Source organism: Carcharodon carcharias, assembly GCF_017639515.1.
Source record: "Carcharodon carcharias isolate sCarCar2 chromosome 33 unlocalized genomic scaffold, sCarCar2.pri SUPER_33_unloc_1, whole genome shotgun sequence".
Lineage (NCBI taxonomy): Eukaryota > Metazoa > Chordata > Chondrichthyes > Lamniformes > Lamnidae > Carcharodon > Carcharodon carcharias.
The window spans coordinates 394004-417697 of record NW_024470690.1 but is presented as its reverse complement, the minus strand read 5'-3'; the positions used below and the strand labels follow the sequence as shown (position 1 = coordinate 417697).

Sequence of the window (23694 nt, the reverse complement as noted above, 5' to 3'; positions counted from 1 at the left end):
TGGCAAGTGACATGAGTAAGGACATGCTTTTAATGAAATGTTTTAATTTTTATTTAATGTTTAATAGCTGTTGGAAACCTCAGCCCGCCTGTGGATGAGGATTCCGAAAAAGTACAAAGGCCGCTTGGCCTTTCCACCTGCCCACTGACTGTAACAGTGTAAAATTTCATTCCATTACCTTTCCACTGGCCTTAGCTGGCTTCTTAATTGTCGGTGGGTGCGCTACTGACTCCCACGTGCACCCGCCGAGCACAATATTGTGCGTCATTTTACATTGGGGGGGGGGGGTCAGGTGTGTACCTGCTCAGTGAGTGTTAAACTCTAGCCTTTGAGATGGATGAGAATTAGAAGCGAATTCTTGGAGAAAGTAGAAAGCTAAGCCGAGTACATAACATACGTAGCCATAAACCATATAGTTAAGTTAAAAATGGTTGTTTTCTTTAAATCTTGTTAAAAAAAGTGAAATCTTGTGGCGTAGTTTGATCGGGTGAAACAAGGCATTTGGATTTCTAATCAAGTGTTAAGTGGATTGTAACAACACTCCTTAAAACCTCCCTCCTGGACCCAGCATTCAGTCTCCTTACAGGGCTTGTGTCCAATTCTGCTTGGTTACGGTCCCTGTGAAACACAGCTTTTGCTACATCGATGGTGTTTGCTGTCGTCATGGTAATGAGGCTATGCCAAGTCAGGAATATTAACAGAGGTGGGCTTATGGTCCCCAGAATTTCAGGAACCCCTGCCAAAGTTGCCATGTTGTAGCGGTCACACTTACAGCGTTGACCCCCGACAGTTGCTGGGATAATTGAAGGGTGATTGCGATGAAGATGGGCTGACGGTACGAGGGGCTTCTGAAGAGCTGGGCGATGGTCACTTTCGGCTCCCTGTTCATCCTCCTCTTTTCCTCCTTCATCTCAGTTAGTAATTTAGTGACGTCCTGTCTCCCTGTCAACATCCTCAAACCTGCACTCAGAAAGAGGGGGATTTAAAATAAAGGAAAGCAATTTGTAACCCTCCAGTTTTGTCACCCCCTCCCTGCGTGGCTCTGCCCAGTGGTTTATGTGGGCTCTTTTGCTCTTGAATCAGGAGGGTTCGAATCCCTTTCCTGAGGTTTCAGTGCACAATCCAGGCTGAGGGTACCCGAGCGATACAGGGAGAGCTGCACTGTTGGAGGTACCATGTTACAGGTGAGATCTTCACCCTACCCCCTCTCAGATGGACATTCGATCCCACAGTCGCTTTCAGAACAAGACCAGAGGCCATTCACCCCAGTGTCCTGGGATCAATATTTATTCCTCAACCAACATCTTTAAAAAAAAACTGCTCATTTATTATCCCATCGCTGTTTGTGGGATCTTGCTGTGTTTCAAAGCAGTATGTTATTGGCTGTGAAATGATTTGGGAAGTTCTGAAGACCTGAAGACACTTGAGAAACCCAAGTTCTTTAAAAGGTGGCTCTCTGCCTCCCCCTGCTGACTCCGTCGGTACCTGCAGCACAAGGCCGCAGTTTGGGAACAGGTTGGATTCAGGAAGCTGTTGTCAACTCACTTTTCTTGGCCTTTTCCTCTTCACTGCGCGCAATGTACAGGTACCGCGGACTCTCAGGGCACAGGGGGAGGAGGGCGGCTTGTAGGATAGCAGGGAAAACTGTCACCGCCAGGAGCATTGGCCAAAGCTCGTCTGTCCCCAGGATAACATCCAGGCCAAAAATCTGCCAAGACACGGAATGGAAATATCCTGTCAGGTTTCAGGTGGGCAGCAGGCAAGCCTCGTATCCATGACAACATCACTGCTGTCTTTACTTGAATCCATTCATCCACACTCATTCTCCTAGGGGCGAGTGTGCCGGGGTGTTGTACACGTGTGTCCTGTGCACATGTTCCCTGTCCTGTACACGTGTGTCCTGTGCACGTGTTCCCTGTCCTGTACATGTGTGTCCTGTGCACGTGTTCCCTGTCCTGTACATGTGTGTCCTGTGCACGTGTTCCTTGTCCTGTACATGTGTGTCCTGTGCACGTGTTCCCTGTCCTGTACACGTGTGTCCTGTGCACGTGTTCCCTGTCCTGTACACGTGTGCCCTGTGCACGTGTTCCCTGTCCTGTACATGTGTGTCCTGTGCGCGTGTTCCCTGTCCTGTACATGTGTGTCCTGTGCACGTGTTCCCTGTCCTTTACATGTGTGTCCTGTGCACATGTTCCCTGTCCTGTACATGTGTGTCCTGTGCATGTGTTCCCTGTCCTGTACACATGTGTCCTGTGCACGTGTTCCCTGTCCTGTACACATGTGTCCTGTGCACGTGTTCCCTGCCCTGTACACGCGTGTCCTGTGCACGTGTTTCCTGTCCTGTACATGTGTGTCCTGTGCACGTGTTCCCTGTCCTGTACATGAGTGCCCTGTGCAGTGTGCACGTGTTCCCTGTCCTGTACATGTGTGTCCTGTGCACTGTGCATGTGTTCCCTGTCCTGTACATGTGTGTCCCATGCCTGAACTGAGCGATTAGGATGCCTGACACAATGGCCAGTTGATGCAATGTTCCTAATGTCCCACCATGGTGCTCGGTCTTTACTTGAATCAATTCATCCACACTCATTCTCCTAGGGGCGAGTGTGCCGGGGTGCTGTACACGTGTGTCCTGTGCACGTGTTCCCTGTCCTGTACATGTGTGTCCTGTGCACGTGTTCCCTGTTTTGTACGTGTGTCCTGTGCACGTGTTCCCTGTTTTGTACATGTGTGTCCTGTGCACGTGTTCCCTGTTTTGTACGTGTGTCCTGTGCTCTGTGCATGTGTTCCCTGTCCTGTACAAGTGTGTCCTGTGCACTGTGCACGTGTTCCCTGCCCTGTGCATGTGTGTCCTGTGCATTGTGCACATGTTCCCTGTCCTGTACATGTGTGTCCTGTGCACTGTGCACGTGTTCCCTGTCCTGTACATGTGTGTCCTGTGCATGTGTTCCCTGTCCTGTACATGTGTGTCCTGTGCACTGTGCATGTGTTCCCTGTCCTATACATGTGTGTCCTGTGCACTGTGCACGTGTTCCCTGTCTTGTACGTGTGTCCTGTGCACTGTGCACATGTTCCCTGTCCTGTACATGTGTGTCCTGTGCACTGTGCACGTGTTCCCTGTCCTGTACATGTGTGTCCTGTGCATGTGTTCCCTGTCCTGTACATGTGTGTCCTGTGCACTGTGCATGTGTTCCCTGTCCTGTACATGTGTGTCCTGTGCACTGTGCACGTGTTCCCTGTCTTGTACGTGTGTCCTGTGCACTGTGCACATGTTCCCTGTCCTGTACATGTGTGTCCTGTGCACTGTGCATGTGTTCCCTGTCCTATACATGTGTGTCCCATGCCTGAACTGAGCGATTAGGATGCCTGACACAATGGCCAGTTGATGCAATGTTCCTAATGTCCCACCATGGTGCTCGGTCTTTACTTGAATCAATTCATCCACACTCATTCTCCTAGGGGTGAGTGTGCCGGGGTGCTGTACACGTGTGTCCTGTGCACTTGTTCCCTGTCCTGTACATGTGTGTCCTGTGCACGTGTTCCCTGTCCTGTACATGTGTGTCCTGTGCACTGTGCACATGTTCCCTGTCCTGTACATGTGTGTCCTGAGCACTGTGCACGTGTTCCCTGTCCTGTACATGTGTGCCCTGAGCACTGTGCATGTGTTCCCTGTCCTGTACATGTGTGTCCTGTGCATTGTGCATGTGTTCCCTGTCCTGTACATGTGTGTCCTGTGCACTGTGCACGTGTTCCCTGTCCTGTACAAGTGTGCCCAGTGCACTGTGCACGTGTTCCCTGTCCTGTACATGTGTGTCCTGTGCACTGTGCACATGTTCCCTGTCCTGTACATGTGTGTACTGTGCACTGTGCACGTGTTCCCTGTCCTGTACATGTGTGTCCTGTGCACTGTGCATGTGTTCCCTGGCTTGTACATGTGTGCACTGTGCACGTGTTCCCTGTCCTGTACAAGTGTGCCCTGTGCACGTGTTCCCTGTCTTGTACGTGTGTCCTGTGCACTGTGCACATGTTCCCTGTCCTGTACATGTGTGTCCTGTGCACTGTGCACGTGTTCCCTGTCTTGTACGTGTGTCCTGTGCACTGTGCACATGTTCCCTGTCCTGTACATGTGTGTCCTGTGCACTGTGCATGTGTTCCCTGTCCTTTAGTGTTGGGTGTTTAGTACAGAGCTCCCTGAGTTTAGTGTTGGGTGTTTAGTACAGAGCTCCCTGAGTTTAGTGTTGGGTGTTTAGTACAGAGCTCCCTGAGTTTAGTGTTGGGTGTTTAGTACAGAGCTCCCTGAGTTTAGTGTTGGGTGTTTAGTACAGAGCTCCCTGAGTTTAGTGTTGGGTGTTTAGTACAGAGCTCCCTGAGTTTAGTGTTGGGTGTTTAGTACAGAGCTCCCTGAGTTTAGTGTTGGGTGTTTAGTACAGAGCTCCCTGAGTTTAGTGTTGGGTGTTTAGTACAGAGCTCCCTGAGTTTAGTGTTGGGTGTTTAGTACAGAGCTCCCTGAGTTTAGTGTTGGGTGTTTAGTACAGAGCTCCCTGAGTTTAGTGTTGGGTGTTTAGTACAGAGCTCCCTGAGTTTAGTGTTGGGTGTTTAGTACAGAGCTCCCTGAGTTTAGTGTTGGGTGTTTAGTACAGAGCTCCCTGAGTTTAGTGTTGGGTGTTTAGTACAGAGCTCCCTGAGTTTAGTGTTGGGTGTTTAGTACAGAGCTCCCTGAGTTTAGTGTTGGGTGTTTAGTACAGAGCTCCCTGAGTTTAGTGTTGGGTGTTTAGTACAGAGCTCCCTGAGTTTAGTGTTGGGTGTTTAGTACAGAGCTCCCTGAGTTTAGTGTTGGGTGTTTAGTACAGAGCTCCCTGAGTTTAGTGTTGGGTGTTTAGTACAGAGCTCCCTGAGTTTAGTGTTGGGTGTTTAGTACAGAGCTCCCTGAGTTTAGTGTTGGGTGTTTAGTACAGAGCTCCCTGAGTTTAGTGTTGGGTGTTTAGTACAGAGCTCCCTGAGTTTAGTGTTGGGTGTTTAGTACAGAGCTCCCTGAGTTTAGTGTTGGGTGTTTAGTACAGAGCTCCCTGAGTTTAGTGTTGGGTGTTTAGTACAGAGCTCCCTGAGTTTAGTGTTGGGTGTTTAGTACAGAGCTCCCTGAGTTTAGTGTTGGGTGTTTAGTACAGAGCTCCCTGAGTTTAGTGTTGGGTGTTTAGTACAGAGCTCCCTGAGTTTAGTGTTGGGTGTTTAGTACAGAGCTCCCTGAGTTTAGTGTTGGGTGTTTAGTACAGAGCTCCCTGAGTTTAGTGTTGGGTGTTTAGTACAGAGCTCCCTGAGTTTAGTGTTGGGTGTTTAGTACAGAGCTCCCTGAGTTTAGTGTTGGGTGTTTAGTACAGAGCTCCCTGAGTTTAGTGTTGGGTGTTTAGTACAGAGCTCCCTGAGTTTAGTGTTGGGTGTTTAGTACAGAGCTCCCTGAGTTTAGTGTTGGGTGTTTAGTACAGAGCTCCCTGAGTTTAGTGTTGGGTGTTTAGTACAGAGCTCCCTGAGTTTAGTGTTGGGTGTTTAGTACAGAGCTCCCTGAGTTTAGTGTTGGGTGTTTAGTACAGAGCTCCCTGAGTTTAGTGTTGGGTGTTTAGTACAGAGCTCCCTGAGTTTAGTGTTGGGTGTTTAGTACAGAGCTCCCTGAGTTTAGTGTTGGGTGTTTAGTACAGAGCTCCCTGAGTTTAGTGTTGGGTGTTTAGTACAGAGCTCCCTGAGTTTAGTGTTGGGTGTTTAGTACAGAGCTCCCTGAGTTTAGTGTTGGGTGTTTAGTACAGAGCTCCCTGAGTTTAGTGTTGGGTGTTTAGTACAGAGCTCCCTGAGTTTAGTGTTGGGTGTTTAGTACAGAGCTCCCTGAGTTTAGTGTTGGGTGTTTAGTACAGAGCTCCCTGAGTTTAGTGTTGGGTGTTTAGTACAGAGCTCCCTGAGTTTAGTGTTGGGTGTTTAGTACAGAGCTCCCTGAGTTTAGTGTTGGGTGTTTAGTACAGAGCTCCCTGAGTTTAGTGTTGGGTGTTTAGTACAGAGCTCCCTGAGTTTAGTGTTGGGTGTTTAGTACAGAGCTCCCTGAGTTTAGTGTTGGGTGTTTAGTACAGAGCTCCCTGAGTTTAGTGTTGGGTGTTTAGTACAGAGCTCCCTGAGTTTAGTGTTGGGTGTTTAGTACAGAGCTCCCTGAGTTTAGTGTTGGGTGTTTAGTACAGAGCTCCCTGAGTTTAGTGTTGGGTGTTTAGTACAGAGCTCCCTGAGTTTAGTGTTGGGTGTTTAGTACAGAGCTCCCTGAGTTTAGTGTTGGGTGTTTAGTACAGAGCTCCCTGAGTTTAGTGTTGGGTGTTTAGTACAGAGCTCCCTGAGTTTAGTGTTGGGTGTTTAGTACAGAGCTCCCTGAGTTTAGTGTTGGGTGTTTAGTACAGAGCTCCCTGAGTTTAGTGTTGGGTGTTTAGTACAGAGCTCCCTGAGTTTAGTGTTGGGTGTTTAGTACAGAGCTCCCTGAGTTTAGTGTTGGGTGTTTAGTACAGAGCTCCCTGAGTTTAGTGTTGGGTGTTTAGTACAGAGCTCCCTGAGTTTAGTGTTGGGTGTTTAGTACAGAGCTCCCTGAGTTTAGTGTTGGGTGTTTAGTACAGAGCTCCCTGAGTTTAGTGTTGGGTGTTTAGTACAGAGCTCCCTGAGTTTAGTGTTGGGTGTTTAGTACAGAGCTCCCTGAGTTTAGTGTTGGGTGTTTAGTACAGAGCTCCCTGAGTTTAGTGTTGGGTGTTTAGTACAGAGCTCCCTGAGTTTAGTGTTGGGTGTTTAGTACAGAGCTCCCTGAGTTTAGTGTTGGGTGTTTAGTACAGAGCTCCCTGAGTTTAGTGTTGGGTGTTTAGTACAGAGCTCCCTGAGTTTAGTGTTGGGTGTTTAGTACAGAGCTCCCTGAGTTTAGTGTTGGGTGTTTAGTACAGAGCTCCCTGAGTTTAGTGTTGGGTGTTTAGTACAGAGCTCCCTGAGTTTAGTGTTGGGTGTTTAGTACAGAGCTCCCTGAGTTTAGTGTTGGGTGTTTAGTACAGAGCTCCCTGAGTTTAGTGTTGGGTGTTTAGTACAGAGCTCCCTGAGTTTAGTGTTGGGTGTTTAGTACAGAGCTCCCTGAGTTTAGTGTTGGGTGTTTAGTACAGAGCTCCCTGAGTTTAGTGTTGGGTGTTTAGTACAGAGCTCCCTGAGTTTAGTGTTGGGTGTTTAGTACAGAGCTCCCTGAGTTTAGTGTTGGGTGTTTAGTACAGAGCTCCCTGAGTTTAGTGTTGGGTGTTTAGTACAGAGCTCCCTGAGTTTAGTGTTGGGTGTTTAGTACAGAGCTCCCTGAGTTTAGTGTTGGGTGTTTAGTACAGAGCTCCCTGAGTTTAGTGTTGGGTGTTTAGTACAGAGCTCCCTGAGTTTAGTGTTGGGTGTTTAGTACAGAGCTCCCTGAGTTTAGTGTTGGGTGTTTAGTACAGAGCTCCCTGAGTTTAGTGTTGGGTGTTTAGTACAGAGCTCCCTGAGTTTAGTGTTGGGTGTTTAGTACAGAGCTCCCTGAGTTTAGTGTTGGGTGTTTAGTACAGAGCTCCCTGAGTTTAGTGTTGGGTGTTTAGTACAGAGCTCCCTGAGTTTAGTGTTGGGTGTTTAGTACAGAGCTCCCTGAGTTTAGTGTTGGGTGTTTAGTACAGAGCTCCCTGAGTTTAGTGTTGGGTGTTTAGTACAGAGCTCCCTGAGTTTAGTGTTGGGTGTTTAGTACAGAGCTCCCTGAGTTTAGTGTTGGGTGTTTAGTACAGAGCTCCCTGAGTTTAGTGTTGGGTGTTTAGTACAGAGCTCCCTGAGTTTAGTGTTGGGTGTTTAGTACAGAGCTCCCTGAGTTTAGTGTTGGGTGTTTAGTACAGAGCTCCCTGAGTTTAGTGTTGGGTGTTTAGTACAGAGCTCCCTGAGTTTAGTGTTGGGTGTTTAGTACAGAGCTCCCTGAGTTTAGTGTTGGGTGTTTAGTACAGAGCTCCCTGAGTTTAGTGTTGGGTGTTTAGTACAGAGCTCCCTGAGTTTAGTGTTGGGTGTTTAGTACAGAGCTCCCTGAGTTTAGTGTTGGGTGTTTAGTACAGAGCTCCCTGAGTTTAGTGTTGGGTGTTTAGTACAGAGCTCCCTGAGTTTAGTGTTGGGTGTTTAGTACAGAGCTCCCTGAGTTTAGTGTTGGGTGTTTAGTACAGAGCTCCCTGAGTTTAGTGTTGGGTGTTTAGTACAGAGCTCCCTGAGTTTAGTGTTGGGTGTTTAGTACAGAGCTCCCTGAGTTTAGTGTTGGGTGTTTAGTACAGAGCTCCCTGAGTTTAGTGTTGGGTGTTTAGTACAGAGCTCCCTGAGTTTAGTGTTGGGTGTTTAGTACAGAGCTCCCTGAGTTTAGTGTTGGGTGTTTAGTACAGAGCTCCCTGAGTTTAGTGTTGGGTGTTTAGTACAGAGCTCCCTGAGTTTAGTGTTGGGTGTTTAGTACAGAGCTCCCTGAGTTTAGTGTTGGGTGTTTAGTACAGAGCTCCCTGAGTTTAGTGTTGGGTGTTTAGTACAGAGCTCCCTGAGTTTAGTGTTGGGTGTTTAGTACAGAGCTCCCTGAGTTTAGTGTTGGGTGTTTAGTACAGAGCTCCCTGAGTTTAGTGTTGGGTGTTTAGTACAGAGCTCCCTGAGTTTAGTGTTGGGTGTTTAGTACAGAGCTCCCTGAGTTTAGTGTTGGGTGTTTAGTACAGAGCTCCCTGAGTTTAGTGTTGGGTGTTTAGTACAGAGCTCCCTGAGTTTAGTGTTGGGTGTTTAGTACAGAGCTCCCTGAGTTTAGTGTTGGGTGTTTAGTACAGAGCTCCCTGAGTTTAGTGTTGGGTGTTTAGTACAGAGCTCCCTGAGTTTAGTGTTGGGTGTTTAGTACAGAGCTCCCTGAGTTTAGTGTTGGGTGTTTAGTACAGAGCTCCCTGAGTTTAGTGTTGGGTGTTTAGTACAGAGCTCCCTGAGTTTAGTGTTGGGTGTTTAGTACAGAGCTCCCTGAGTTTAGTGTTGGGTGTTTAGTACAGAGCTCCCTGAGTTTAGTGTTGGGTGTTTAGTACAGAGCTCCCTGAGTTTAGTGTTGGGTGTTTAGTACAGAGCTCCCTGAGTTTAGTGTTGGGTGTTTAGTACAGAGCTCCCTGAGTTTAGTGTTGGGTGTTTAGTACAGAGCTCCCTGAGTTTAGTGTTGGGTGTTTAGTACAGAGCTCCCTGAGTTTAGTGTTGGGTGTTTAGTACAGAGCTCCCTGAGTTTAGTGTTGGGTGTTTAGTACAGAGCTCCCTGAGTTTAGTGTTGGGTGTTTAGTACAGAGCTCCCTGAGTTTAGTGTTGGGTGTTTAGTACAGAGCTCCCTGAGTTTAGTGTTGGGTGTTTAGTACAGAGCTCCCTGAGTTTAGTGTTGGGTGTTTAGTACAGAGCTCCCTGAGTTTAGTGTTGGGTGTTTAGTACAGAGCTCCCTGAGTTTAGTGTTGGGTGTTTAGTACAGAGCTCCCTGAGTTTAGTGTTGGGTGTTTAGTACAGAGCTCCCTGAGTTTAGTGTTGGGTGTTTAGTACAGAGCTCCCTGAGTTTAGTGTTGGGTGTTTAGTACAGAGCTCCCTGAGTTTAGTGTTGGGTGTTTAGTACAGAGCTCCCTGAGTTTAGTGTTGGGTGTTTAGTACAGAGCTCCCTGAGTTTAGTGTTGGGTGTTTAGTACAGAGCTCCCTGAGTTTAGTGTTGGGTGTTTAGTACAGAGCTCCCTGAGTTTAGTGTTGGGTGTTTAGTACAGAGCTCCCTGAGTTTAGTGTTGGGTGTTTAGTACAGAGCTCCCTGAGTTTAGTGTTGGGTGTTTAGTACAGAGCTCCCTGAGTTTAGTGTTGGGTGTTTAGTACAGAGCTCCCTGAGTTTAGTGTTGGGTGTTTAGTACAGAGCTCCCTGAGTTTAGTGTTGGGTGTTTAGTACAGAGCTCCCTGAGTTTAGTGTTGGGTGTTTAGTACAGAGCTCCCTGAGTTTAGTGTTGGGTGTTTAGTACAGAGCTCCCTGAGTTTAGTGTTGGGTGTTTAGTACAGAGCTCCCTGAGTTTAGTGTTGGGTGTTTAGTACAGAGCTCCCTGAGTTTAGTGTTGGGTGTTTAGTACAGAGCTCCCTGAGTTTAGTGTTGGGTGTTTAGTACAGAGCTCCCTGAGTTTAGTGTTGGGTGTTTAGTACAGAGCTCCCTGAGTTTAGTGTTGGGTGTTTAGTACAGAGCTCCCTGAGTTTAGTGTTGGGTGTTTAGTACAGAGCTCCCTGAGTTTAGTGTTGGGTGTTTAGTACAGAGCTCCCTGAGTTTAGTGTTGGGTGTTTAGTACAGAGCTCCCTGAGTTTAGTGTTGGGTGTTTAGTACAGAGCTCCCTGAGTTTAGTGTTGGGTGTTTAGTACAGAGCTCCCTGAGTTTAGTGTTGGGTGTTTAGTACAGAGCTCCCTGAGTTTAGTGTTGGGTGTTTAGTACAGAGCTCCCTGAGTTTAGTGTTGGGTGTTTAGTACAGAGCTCCCTGAGTTTAGTGTTGGGTGTTTAGTACAGAGCTCCCTGAGTTTAGTGTTGGGTGTTTAGTACAGAGCTCCCTGAGTTTAGTGTTGGGTGTTTAGTACAGAGCTCCCTGAGTTTAGTGTTGGGTGTTTAGTACAGAGCTCCCTGAGTTTAGTGTTGGGTGTTTAGTACAGAGCTCCCTGAGTTTAGTGTTGGGTGTTTAGTACAGAGCTCCCTGAGTTTAGTGTTGGGTGTTTAGTACAGAGCTCCCTGAGTTTAGTGTTGGGTGTTTAGTACAGAGCTCCCTGAGTTTAGTGTTGGGTGTTTAGTACAGAGCTCCCTGAGTTTAGTGTTGGGTGTTTAGTACAGAGCTCCCTGAGTTTAGTGTTGGGTGTTTAGTACAGAGCTCCCTGAGTTTAGTGTTGGGTGTTTAGTACAGAGCTCCCTGAGTTTAGTGTTGGGTGTTTAGTACAGAGCTCCCTGAGTTTAGTGTTGGGTGTTTAGTACAGAGCTCCCTGAGTTTAGTGTTGGGTGTTTAGTACAGAGCTCCCTGAGTTTAGTGTTGGGTGTTTAGTACAGAGCTCCCTGAGTTTAGTGTTGGGTGTTTAGTACAGAGCTCCCTGAGTTTAGTGTTGGGTGTTTAGTACAGAGCTCCCTGAGTTTAGTGTTGGGTGTTTAGTACAGAGCTCCCTGAGTTTAGTGTTGGGTGTTTAGTACAGAGCTCCCTGAGTTTAGTGTTGGGTGTTTAGTACAGAGCTCCCTGAGTTTAGTGTTGGGTGTTTAGTACAGAGCTCCCTGAGTTTAGTGTTGGGTGTTTAGTACAGAGCTCCCTGAGTTTAGTGTTGGGTGTTTAGTACAGAGCTCCCTGAGTTTAGTGTTGGGTGTTTAGTACAGAGCTCCCTGAGTTTAGTGTTGGGTGTTTAGTACAGAGCTCCCTGAGTTTAGTGTTGGGTGTTTAGTACAGAGCTCCCTGAGTTTAGTGTTGGGTGTTTAGTACAGAGCTCCCTGAGTTTAGTGTTGGGTGTTTAGTACAGAGCTCCCTGAGTTTAGTGTTGGGTGTTTAGTACAGAGCTCCCTGAGTTTAGTGTTGGGTGTTTAGTACAGAGCTCCCTGAGTTTAGTGTTGGGTGTTTAGTACAGAGCTCCCTGAGTTTAGTGTTGGGTGTTTAGTACAGAGCTCCCTGAGTTTAGTGTTGGGTGTTTAGTACAGAGCTCCCTGAGTTTAGTGTTGGGTGTTTAGTACAGAGCTCCCTGAGTTTAGTGTTGGGTGTTTAGTACAGAGCTCCCTGAGTTTAGTGTTGGGTGTTTAGTACAGAGCTCCCTGAGTTTAGTGTTGGGTGTTTAGTACAGAGCTCCCTGAGTTTAGTGTTGGGTGTTTAGTACAGAGCTCCCTGAGTTTAGTGTTGGGTGTTTAGTACAGAGCTCCCTGAGTTTAGTGTTGGGTGTTTAGTACAGAGCTCCCTGAGTTTAGTGTTGGGTGTTTAGTACAGAGCTCCCTGAGTTTAGTGTTGGGTGTTTAGTACAGAGCTCCCTGAGTTTAGTGTTGGGTGTTTAGTACAGAGCTCCCTGAGTTTAGTGTTGGGTGTTTAGTACAGAGCTCCCTGAGTTTAGTGTTGGGTGTTTAGTACAGAGCTCCCTGAGTTTAGTGTTGGGTGTTTAGTACAGAGCTCCCTGAGTTTAGTGTTGGGTGTTTAGTACAGAGCTCCCTGAGTTTAGTGTTGGGTGTTTAGTACAGAGCTCCCTGAGTTTAGTGTTGGGTGTTTAGTACAGAGCTCCCTGAGTTTAGTGTTGGGTGTTTAGTACAGAGCTCCCTGAGTTTAGTGTTGGGTGTTTAGTACAGAGCTCCCTGAGTTTAGTGTTGGGTGTTTAGTACAGAGCTCCCTGAGTTTAGTGTTGGGTGTTTAGTACAGAGCTCCCTGAGTTTAGTGTTGGGTGTTTAGTACAGAGCTCCCTGAGTTTAGTGTTGGGTGTTTAGTACAGAGCTCCCTGAGTTTAGTGTTGGGTGTTTAGTACAGAGCTCCCTGAGTTTAGTGTTGGGTGTTTAGTACAGAGCTCCCTGAGTTTAGTGTTGGGTGTTTAGTACAGAGCTCCCTGAGTTTAGTGTTGGGTGTTTAGTACAGAGCTCCCTGAGTTTAGTGTTGGGTGTTTAGTACAGAGCTCCCTGAGTTTAGTGTTGGGTGTTTAGTACAGAGCTCCCTGAGTTTAGTGTTGGGTGTTTAGTACAGAGCTCCCTGAGTTTAGTGTTGGGTGTTTAGTACAGAGCTCCCTGAGTTTAGTGTTGGGTGTTTAGTACAGAGCTCCCTGAGTTTAGTGTTGGGTGTTTAGTACAGAGCTCCCTGAGTTTAGTGTTGGGTGTTTAGTACAGAGCTCCCTGAGTTTAGTGTTGGGTGTTTAGTACAGAGCTCCCTGAGTTTAGTGTTGGGTGTTTAGTACAGAGCTCCCTGAGTTTAGTGTTGGGTGTTTAGTACAGAGCTCCCTGAGTTTAGTGTTGGGTGTTTAGTACAGAGCTCCCTGAGTTTAGTGTTGGGTGTTTAGTACAGAGCTCCCTGAGTTTAGTGTTGGGTGTTTAGTACAGAGCTCCCTGAGTTTAGTGTTGGGTGTTTAGTACAGAGCTCCCTGAGTTTAGTGTTGGGTGTTTAGTACAGAGCTCCCTGAGTTTAGTGTTGGGTGTTTAGTACAGAGCTCCCTGAGTTTAGTGTTGGGTGTTTAGTACAGAGCTCCCTGAGTTTAGTGTTGGGTGTTTAGTACAGAGCTCCCTGAGTTTAGTGTTGGGTGTTTAGTACAGAGCTCCCTGAGTTTAGTGTTGGGTGTTTAGTACAGAGCTCCCTGAGTTTAGTGTTGGGTGTTTAGTACAGAGCTCCCTGAGTTTAGTGTTGGGTGTTTAGTACAGAGCTCCCTGAGTTTAGTGTTGGGTGTTTAGTACAGAGCTCCCTGAGTTTAGTGTTGGGTGTTTAGTACAGAGCTCCCTGAGTTTAGTGTTGGGTGTTTAGTACAGAGCTCCCTGAGTTTAGTGTTGGGTGTTTAGTACAGAGCTCCCTGAGTTTAGTGTTGGGTGTTTAGTACAGAGCTCCCTGAGTTTAGTGTTGGGTGTTTAGTACAGAGCTCCCTGAGTTTAGTGTTGGGTGTTTAGTACAGAGCTCCCTGAGTTTAGTGTTGGGTGTTTAGTACAGAGCTCCCTGAGTTTAGTGTTGGGTGTTTAGTACAGAGCTCCCTGAGTTTAGTGTTGGGTGTTTAGTACAGAGCTCCCTGAGTTTAGTGTTGGGTGTTTAGTACAGAGCTCCCTGAGTTTAGTGTTGGGTGTTTAGTACAGAGCTCCCTGAGTTTAGTGTTGGGTGTTTAGTACAGAGCTCCCTGAGTTTAGTGTTGGGTGTTTAGTACAGAGCTCCCTGAGTTTAGTGTTGGGTGTTTAGTACAGAGCTCCCTGAGTTTAGTGTTGGGTGTTTAGTACAGAGCTCCCTGAGTTTAGTGTTGGGTGTTTAGTACAGAGCTCCCTGAGTTTAGTGTTGGGTGTTTAGTACAGAGCTCCCTGAGTTTAGTGTTGGGTGTTTAGTACAGAGCTCCCTGAGTTTAGTGTTGGGTGTTTAGTACAGAGCTCCCTGAGTTTAGTGTTGGGTGTTTAGTACAGAGCTCCCTGAGTTTAGTGTTGGGTGTTTAGTACAGAGCTCCCTGAGTTTAGTGTTGGGTGTTTAGTACAGAGCTCCCTGAGTTTAGTGTTGGGTGTTTAGTACAGAGCTCCCTGAGTTTAGTGTTGGGTGTTTAGTACAGAGCTCCCTGAGTTTAGTGTTGGGTGTTTAGTACAGAGCTCCCTGAGTTTAGTGTTGGGTGTTTAGTACAGAGCTCCCTGAGTTTAGTGTTGGGTGTTTAGTACAGAGCTCCCTGAGTTTAGTGTTGGGTGTTTAGTACAGAGCTCCCTGAGTTTAGTGTTGGGTGTTTAGTACAGAGCTCCCTGAGTTTAGTGTTGGGTGTTTAGTACAGAGCTCCCTGAGTTTAGTGTTGGGTGTTTAGTACAGAGCTCCCTGAGTTTAGTGTTGGGTGTTTAGTACAGAGCTCCCTGAGTTTAGTGTTGGGTGTTTAGTACAGAGCTCCCTGAGTTTAGTGTTGGGTGTTTAGTACAGAGCTCCCTGAGTTTAGTGTTGGGTGTTTAGTACAGAGCTCCCTGAGTTTAGTGTTGGGTGTTTAGTACAGAGCTCCCTGAGTTTAGTGTTGGGTGTTTAGTACAGAGCTCCCTGAGTTTAGTGTTGGGTGTTTAGTACAGAGCTCCCTGAGTTTAGTGTTGGGTGTTTAGTACAGAGCTCCCTGAGTTTAGTGTTGGGTGTTTAGTACAGAGCTCCCTGAGTTTAGTGTTGGGTGTTTAGTACAGAGCTCCCTGAGTTTAGTGTTGGGTGTTTAGTACAGAGCTCCCTGAGTTTAGTGTTGGGTGTTTAGTACAGAGCTCCCTGAGTTTAGTGTTGGGTGTTTAGTACAGAGCTCCCTGAGTTTAGTGTTGGGTGTTTAGTACAGAGCTCCCTGAGTTTAGTGTTGGGTGTTTAGTACAGAGCTCCCTGAGTTTAGTGTTGGGTGTTTAGTACAGAGCTCCCTGAGTTTAGTGTTGGGTGTTTAGTACAGAGCTCCCTGAGTTTAGTGTTGGGTGTTTAGTACAGAGCTCCCTGAGTTTAGTGTTGGGTGTTTAGTACAGAGCTCCCTGAGTTTAGTGTTGGGTGTTTAGTACAGAGCTCCCTGAGTTTAGTGTTGGGTGTTTAGTACAGAGCTCCCTGAGTTTAGTGTTGGGTGTTTAGTACAGAGCTCCCTGAGTTTAGTGTTGGGTGTTTAGTACAGAGCTCCCTGAGTTTAGTGTTGGGTGTTTAGTACAGAGCTCCCTGAGTTTAGTGTTGGGTGTTTAGTACAGAGCTCCCTGAGTTTAGTGTTGGGTGTTTAGTACAGAGCTCCCTGAGTTTAGTGTTGGGTGTTTAGTACAGAGCTCCCTGAGTTTAGTGTTGGGTGTTTAGTACAGAGCTCCCTGAGTTTAGTGTTGGGTGTTTAGTACAGAGCTCCCTGAGTTTAGTGTTGGGTGTTTAGTACAGAGCTCCCTGAGTTTAGTGTTGGGTGTTTAGTACAGAGCTCCCTGAGTTTAGTGTTGGGTGTTTAGTACAGAGCTCCCTGAGTTTAGTGTTGGGTGTTTAGTACAGAGCTCCCTGAGTTTAGTGTTGGGTGTTTAGTACAGAGCTCCCTGAGTTTAGTGTTGGGTGTTTAGTACAGAGCTCCCTGAGTTTAGTGTTGGGTGTTTAGTACAGAGCTCCCTGAGTTTAGTGTTGGGTGTTTAGTACAGAGCTCCCTGAGTTTAGTGTTGGGTGTTTAGTACAGAGCTCCCTGAGTTTAGTGTTGGGTGTTTAGTACAGAGCTCCCTGAGTTTAGTGTTGGGTGTTTAGTACAGAGCTCCCTGAGTTTAGTGTTGGGTGTTTAGTACAGAGCTCCCTGAGTTTAGTGTTGGGTGTTTAGTACAGAGCTCCCTGAGTTTAGTGTTGGGTGTTTAGTACAGAGCTCCCTGAGTTTAGTGTTGGGTGTTTAGTACAGAGCTCCCTGAGTTTAGTGTTGGGTGTTTAGTACAGAGCTCCCTGAGTTTAGTGTTGGGTGTTTAGTACAGAGCTCCCTGAGTTTAGTGTTGGGTGTTTAGTACAGAGCTCCCTGAGTTTAGTGTTGGGTGTTTAGTACAGAGCTCCCTGAGTTTAGTGTTGGGTGTTTAGTACAGAGCTCCCTGAGTTTAGTGTTGGGTGTTTAGTACAGAGCTCCCTGAGTTTAGTGTTGGGTGTTTAGTACAGAGCTCCCTGAGTTTAGTGTTGGGTGTTTAGTACAGAGCTCCCTGAGTTTAGTGTTGGGTGTTTAGTACAGAGCTCCCTGAGTTTAGTGTTGGGTGTTTAGTACAGAGCTCCCTGAGTTTAGTGTTGGGTGTTTAGTACAGAGCTCCCTGAGTTTAGTGTTGGGTGTTTAGTACAGAGCTCCCTGAGTTTAGTGTTGGGTGTTTAGTACAGAGCTCCCTGAGTTTAGTGTTGGGTGTTTAGTACAGAGCTCCCTGAGTTTAGTGTTGGGTGTTTAGTACAGAGCTCCCTGAGTTTAGTGTTGGGTGTTTAGTACAGAGCTCCCTGAGTTTAGTGTTGGGTGTTTAGTACAGAGCTCCCTGAGTTTAGTGTTGGGTGTTTAGTACAGAGCTCCCTGAGTTTAGTGTTGGGTGTTTAGTACAGAGCTCCCTGAGTTTAGTGTTGGGTGTTTAGTACAGAGCTCCCTGAGTTTAGTGTTGGGTGTTTAGTACAGAGCTCCCTGAGTTTAGTGTTGGGTGTTTAGTACAGAGCTCCCTGAGTTTAGTGTTGGGTGTTTAGTACAGAGCTCCCTGAGTTTAGTGTTGGGTGTTTAGTACAGAGCTCCCTGAGTTTAGTGTTGGGTGTTTAGTACAGAGCTCCCTGAGTTTAGTGTTGGGTGTTTAGTACAGAGCTCCCTGAGTTTAGTGTTGGGTGTTTAGTACAGAGCTCCCTGAGTTTAGTGTTGGGTGTTTAGTACAGAGCTCCCTGAGTTTAGTGTTGGGTGTTTAGTACAGAGCTCCCTGAGTTTAGTGTTGGGTGTTTAGTACAGAGCTCCCTGAGTTTAGTGTTGGGTGTTTAGTACAGAGCTCCCTGAGTTTAGTGTTGGGTGTTTAGTACAGAGCTCCCTGAGTTTAGTGTTGGGTGTTTAGTACAGAGCTCCCTGAGTTTAGTGTTGGGTGTTTAGTACAGAGCTCCCTGAGTTTAGTGTTGGGTGTTTAGTACAGAGCTCCCTGAGTTTAGTGTTGGGTGTTTAGTACAGAGCTCCCTGAGTTTAGTGTTGGGTGTTTAGTACAGAGCTCCCTGAGTTTAGTGTTGGGTGTTTAGTACAGAGCTCCCTGAGTTTAGTGTTGGGTGTTTAGTACAGAGCTCCCTGAGTTTAGTGTTGGGTGTTTAGTACAGAGCTCCCTGAGTTTAGTGTTGGGTGTTTAGTACAGAGCTCCCTGAGTTTAGTGTTGGGTGTTTAGTACAGAGCTCCCTGAGTTTAGTGTTGGGTGTTTAGTACAGAGCTCCCTGAGTTTAGTGTTGGGTGTTTAGTACAGAGCTCCCTGAGTTTAGTGTTGGGTGTTTAGTACAGAGCTCCCTGAGTTTAGTGTTGGGTGTTTAGTACAGAGCTCCCTGAGTTTAGTGTTGGGTGTTTAGTACAGAGCTCCCTGAGTTTAGTGTTGGGTGTTTAGTACAGAGCTCCCTGAGTTTAGTGTTGGGTGTTTAGTACAGAGCTCCCTGAGTTTAGTGTTGGGTGTTTAGTACAGAGCTCCCTGAGTTTAGTGTTGGGTGTTTAGTACAGAGCTCCCTGAGTTTAGTGTTGGGTGTTTAGTACAGAGCTCCCTGAGTTTAGTGTTGGGTGTTTAGTACAGAGCTCCCTGAGTTTAGTGTTGGGTGTTTAGTACAGAGCTCCCTGAGTTTAGTGTTGGGTGTTTAGTACAGAGCTCCCTGAGTTTAGTGTTGGGTGTTTAGTACAGAGCTCCCTGAGTTTAGTGTTGGGTGTTTAGTACAGAGCTCCCTGAGTTTAGTGTTGGGTGTTTAGTACAGAGCTCCCTGAGTTTAGTGTTGGGTGTTTAGTACAGAGCTCCCTGAGTTTAGTGTTGGGTGTTTAGTACAGAGCTCCCTGAGTTTAGTGTTGGGTGTTTAGTACAGAGCTCCCTGAGTTTAGTGTTGGGTGTTTAGTACAGAGCTCCCTGAGTTTAGTGTTGGGTGTTTAGTACAGAGCTCCCTGAGTTTAGTGTTGGGTGTTTAGTACAGAGCTCCCTGAGTTTAGTGTTGGGTGTTTAGTACAGAGCTCCCTGAGTTTAGTGTTGGGTGTTTAGTACAGAGCTCCCTGAGTTTAGTGTTGGGTGTTTAGTACAGAGCTCCCTGAGTTTAGTGTTGGGTGTTTAGTACAGAGCTCCCTGAGTTTAGTGTTGGGTGTTTAGTACAGAGCTCCCTGAGTTTAGTGTTGGGTGTTTAGTACAGAGCTCCCTGAGTTTAGTGTTGGGTGTTTAGTACAGAGCTCCCTGAGTTTAGTGTTGGGTGTTTAGTACAGAGCTCCCTGAGTTTAGTGTTGGGTGTTTAGTACAGAGCTCCCTGAGTTTAGTGTTGGGTGTTTAGTACAGAGCTCCCTGAGTTTAGTGTTGGGTGTTTAGTACAGAGCTCCCTGAGTTTAGTGTTGGGTGTTTAGTACAGAGCTCCCTGAGTTTAGTGTTGGGTGTTTAGTACAGAGCTCCCTGAGTTTAGTGTTGGGTGTTTAGTACAGAGCTCCCTGAGTTTAGTGTTGGGTGTTTAGTACAGAGCTCCCTGAGTTTAGTGTTGGGTGTTTAGTACAGAGCTCCCTGAGTTTAGTGTTGGGTGTTTAGTACAGAGCTCCCTGAGTTTAGTGTTGGGTGTTTAGTACAGAGCTCCCTGAGTTTAGTGTTGGGTGTTTAGTACAGAGCTCCCTGAGTTTAGTGTTGGGTGTTTAGTACAGAGCTCCCTGAGTTTAGTGTTGGGTGTTTAGTACAGAGCTCCCTGAGTTTAGTGTTGGGTGTTTAGTACAGAGCTCCCTGAGTTTAGTGTTGGGTGTTTAGTACAGAGCTCCCTGAGTTTAGTGTTGGGTGTTTAGTACAGAGCTCCCTGAGTTTAGTGTTGGGTGTTTAGTACAGAGCTCCCTGAGTTTAGTGTTGGGTGTTTAGTACAGAGCTCCCTGAGTTTAGTGTTGGGTGTTTAGTACAGAGCTCCCTGAGTTTAGTGTTGGGTGTTTAGTACAGAGCTCCCTGAGTTTAGTGTTGGGTGTTTAGTACAGAGCTCCCTGAGTTTAGTGTTGGGTGTTTAGTACAGAGCTCCCTGAGTTTAGTGTTGGGTGTTTAGTACAGAGCTCCCTGAGTTTAGTGTTGGGTGTTTAGTACAGAGCTCCCTGAGTTTAGTGTTGGGTGTTTAGTACAGAGCTCCCTGAGTTTAGTGTTGGGTGTTTAGTACAGAGCTCCCTGAGTTTAGTGTTGGGTGTTTAGTACAGAGCTCCCTGAGTTTAGTGTTGGGTGTTTAGTACAGAGCTCCCTGAGTTTAGTGTTGGGTGTTTAGTACAGAGCTCCCTGAGTTTAGTGTTGGGTGTTTAGTACAGAGCTCCCTGAGTTTAGTGTTGGGTGTTTAGTACAGAGCTCCCTGAGTTTAGTGTTGGGTGTTTAGTACAGAGCTCCCTGAGTTTAGTGTTGGGTGTTTAGTACAGAGCTCCCTGAGTTTAGTGTTGGGTGTTTAGTACAGAGCTCCCTGAGTTTAGTGTTGGGTGTTTAGTACAGAGCTCCCTGAGTTTAGTGTTGGGTGTTTAGTACAGAGCTCCCTGAGTTTAGTGTTGGGTGTTTAGTACAGAGCTCCCTGAGTTTAGTGTTGGGTGTTTAGTACAGAGCTCCCTGAGTTTAGTGTTGGGTGTTTAGTACAGAGCTCCCTGAGTTTAGTGTTGGGTGTTTAGTACAGAGCTCCCTGAGTTTAGTGTTGGGTGTTTAGTACAGAGCTCCCTGAGTTTAGTGTTGGGTGTTTAGTACAGAGCTCCCTGAGTTTAGTGTTGGGTGTTTAGTACAGAGCTCCCTGAGTTTAGTGTTGGGTGTTTAGTACAGAGCTCCCTGAGTTTAGTGTTGGGTGTTTAGTACAGAGCTCCCTGAGTTTAGTGTTGGGTGTTTAGTACAGAGCTCCCTGAGTTTAGTGTTGGGTGTTTAGTACAGAGCTCCCTGAGTTTAGTGTTGGGTGTTTAGTACAGAGCTCCCTGAGTTTAGTGTTGGGTGTTTAGTACAGAGCTCCCTGAGTTTAGTGTTGGGTGTTTAGTACAGAGCTCCCTGAGTTTAGTGTTGGGTGTTTAGTACAGAGCTCCCTGAGTTTAGTGTTGGGTGTTTAGTACAGAGCTCCCTGAGTTTAGTGTTGGGTGTTTAGTACAGAGCTCCCTGAGTTTAGTGTTGGGTGTTTAGTACAGAGCTCCCTGAGTTTAGTGTTGGGTGTTTAGTACAGAGCTCCCTGAGTTTAGTGTTGGGTGTTTAGTACAGAGCTCCCTGAGTTTAGTGTTGGGTGTTTAGTACAGAGCTCCCTGAGTTTAGTGTTGGGTGTTTAGTACAGAGCTCCCTGAGTTTAGTGTTGGGTGTTTAGTACAGAGCTCCCTGAGTTTAGTGTTGGGTGTTTAGTACAGAGCTCCCTGAGTTTAGTGTTGGGTGTTTAGTACAGAGCTCCCTGAGTTTAGTGTTGGGTGTTTAGTACAGAGCTCCCTGAGTTTAGTGTTGGGTGTTTAGTACAGAGCTCCCTGAGTTTAGTGTTGGGTGTTTAGTACAGAGCTCCCTGAGTTTAGTGTTGGGTGTTTAGTACAGAGCTCCCTGAGTTTAGTGTTGGGTGTTTAGTACAGAGCTCCCTGAGTTTAGTGTTGGGTGTTTAGTACAGAGCTCCCTGAGTTTAGTGTTGGGTGTTTAGTACAGAGCTCCCTGAGTTTAGTGTTGGGTGTTTAGTACAGAGCTCCCTGAGTTTAGTGTTGGGTGTTTAGTACAGAGCTCCCTGAGTTTAGTGTTGGGTGTTTAGTACAGAGCTCCCTGAGTTTAGTGTTGGGTGTTTAGTACAGAGCTCCCTGAGTTTAGTGTTGGGTGTTTAGTACAGAGCTCCCTGAGTTTAGTGTTGGGTGTTTAGTACAGAGCTCCCTGAGTTTAGTGTTGGGTGTTTAGTACAGAGCTCCCTGAGTTTAGTGTTGGGTGTTTAGTACAGAGCTCCCTGAGTTTAGTGTTGGGTGTTTAGTACAGAGCTCCCTGAGTTTAGTGTTGGGTGTTTAGTACAGAGCTCCCTGAGTTTAGTGTTGGGTGTTTAGTACAGAGCTCCCTGAGTTTAGTGTTGGGTGTTTAGTACAGAGCTCCCTGAGTTTAGTGTTGGGTGTTTAGTACAGAGCTCCCTGAGTTTAGTGTTGGGTGTTTAGTACAGAGCTCCCTGAGTTTAGTGTTGGGTGTTTAGTACAGAGCTCCCTGAGTTTAGTGTTGGGTGTTTAGTACAGAGCTCCCTGAGTTTAGTGTTGGGTGTTTAGTACAGAGCTCCCTGAGTTTAGTGTTGGGTGTTTAGTACAGAGCTCCCTGAGTTTAGTGTTGGGTGTTTAGTACAGAGCTCCCTGAGTTTAGTGTTGGGTGTTTAGTACAGAGCTCCCTGAGTTTAGTGTTGGGTGTTTAGTACAGAGCTCCCTGAGTTTAGTGTTGGGTGTTTAGTACAGAGCTCCCTGAGTTTAGTGTTGGGTGTTTAGTACAGAGCTCCCTGAGTTTAGTGTTGGGTGTTTAGTACAGAGCTCCCTGAGTTTAGTGTTGGGTGTTTAGTACAGAGCTCCCTGAGTTTAGTGTTGGGTGTTTAGTACAGAGCTCCCTGAGTTTAGTGTTGGGTGTTTAGTACAGAGCTCCCTGAGTTTAGTGTTGGGTGTTTAGTACAGAGCTCCCTGAGTTTAGTGTTGGGTGTTTAGTACAGAGCTCCCTGAGTTTAGTGTTGGGTGTTTAGTACAGAGCTCCCTGAGTTTAGTGTTGGGTGTTTAGTACAGAGCTCCCTGAGTTTAGTGTTGGGTGTTTAGTACAGAGCTCCCTGAGTTTAGTGTTGGGTGTTTAGTACAGAGCTCCCTGAGTTTAGTGTTGGGTGTTTAGTACAGAGCTCCCTGAGTTTAGTGTTGGGTGTTTAGTACAGAGCTCCCTGAGTTTAGTGTTGGGTGTTTAGTACAGAGCTCCCTGAGTTTAGTGTTGGGTGTTTAGTACAGAGCTCCCTGAGTTTAGTGTTGGGTGTTTAGTACAGAGCTCCCTGAGTTTAGTGTTGGGTGTTTAGTACAGAGCTCCCTGAGTTTAGTGTTGGGTGTTTAGTACAGAGCTCCCTGAGTTTAGTGTTGGGTGTTTAGTACAGAGCTCCCTGAGTTTAGTGTTGGGTGTTTAGTACAGAGCTCCCTGAGTTTAGTGTTGGGTGTTTAGTACAGAGCTCCCTGAGTTTAGTGTTGGGTGTTTAGTACAGAGCTCCCTGAGTTTAGTGTTGGGTGTTTAGTACAGAGCTCCCTGAGTTTAGTGTTGGGTGTTTAGTACAGAGCTCCCTGAGTTTAGTGTTGGGTGTTTAGTACAGAGCTCCCTGAGTTTAGTGTTGGGTGTTTAGTACAGAGCTCCCTGAGTTTAGTGTTGGGTGTTTAGTACAGAGCTCCCTGAGTTTAGTGTTGGGTGTTTAGTACAGAGCTCCCTGAGTTTAGTGTTGGGTGTTTAGTACAGAGCTCCCTGAGTTTAGTGTTGGGTGTTTAGTACAGAGCTCCCTGAGTTTAGTGTTGGGTGTTTAGTACAGAGCTCCCTGAGTTTAGTGTTGGGTGTTTAGTACAGAGCTCCCTGAGTTTAGTGTTGGGTGTTTAGTACAGAGCTCCCTGAGTTTAGTGTTGGGTGTTTAGTACAGAGCTCCCTGAGTTTAGTGTTGGGTGTTTAGTACAGAGCTCCCTGAGTTTAGTGTTGGGTGTTTAGTACAGAGCTCCCTGAGTTTAGTGTTGGGTGTTTAGTACAGAGCTCCCTGAGTTTAGTGTTGGGTGTTTAGTACAGAGCTCCCTGAGTTTAGTGTTGGGTGTTTAGTACAGAGCTCCCTGAGTTTAGTGTTGGGTGTTTAGTACAGAGCTCCCTGAGTTTAGTGTTGGGTGTTTAGTACAGAGCTCCCTGAGTTTAGTGTTGGGTGTTTAGTACAGAGCTCCCTGAGTTTAGTGTTGGGTGTTTAGTACAGAGCTCCCTGAGTTTAGTGTTGGGTGTTTAGTACAGAGCTCCCTGAGTTTAGTGTTGGGTGTTTAGTACAGAGCTCCCTGAGTTTAGTGTTGGGTGTTTAGTACAGAGCTCCCTGAGTTTAGTGTTGGGTGTTTAGTACAGAGCTCCCTGAGTTTAGTGTTGGGTGTTTAGTACAGAGCTCCCTGAGTTTAGTGTTGGGTGTTTAGTACAGAGCTCCCTGAGTTTAGTGTTGGGTGTTTAGTACAGAGCTCCCTGAGTTTAGTGTTGGGTGTTTAGTACAGAGCTCCCTGAGTTTAGTGTTGGGTGTTTAGTACAGAGCTCCCTGAGTTTAGTGTTGGGTGTTTAGTACAGAGCTCCCTGAGTTTAGTGTTGGGTGTTTAGTACAGAGCTCCCTGAGTTTAGTGTTGGGTGTTTAGTACAGAGCTCCCTGAGTTTAGTGTTGGGTGTTTAGTACAGAGCTCCCTGAGTTTAGT

The 23694-nt window shown here is 46.6% G+C and overlaps 1 protein-coding gene across 1 annotated transcript in view; it reads right to left on the bottom strand.

Moving 5' to 3' along the window:
• Window positions 1-23694, bottom strand: part of LOC121274147 (solute carrier family 2, facilitated glucose transporter member 4-like) — a 107891-nt gene that overhangs the window by 21927 nt on the left and 62270 nt on the right. Inside the window, exons 4-6 of the mRNA XM_041181327.1 lie at window positions 3351-3452; window positions 1546-1712; window positions 773-960 (exon numbers count right to left, since the gene is read on the bottom strand). Of these exons, the coding sequence (XP_041037261.1) occupies window positions 773-960; window positions 1546-1712; window positions 3351-3452 (457 nt within the window). The remainder of the gene's footprint in view (window positions 1-772; window positions 961-1545; window positions 1713-3350; window positions 3453-23694) is intronic.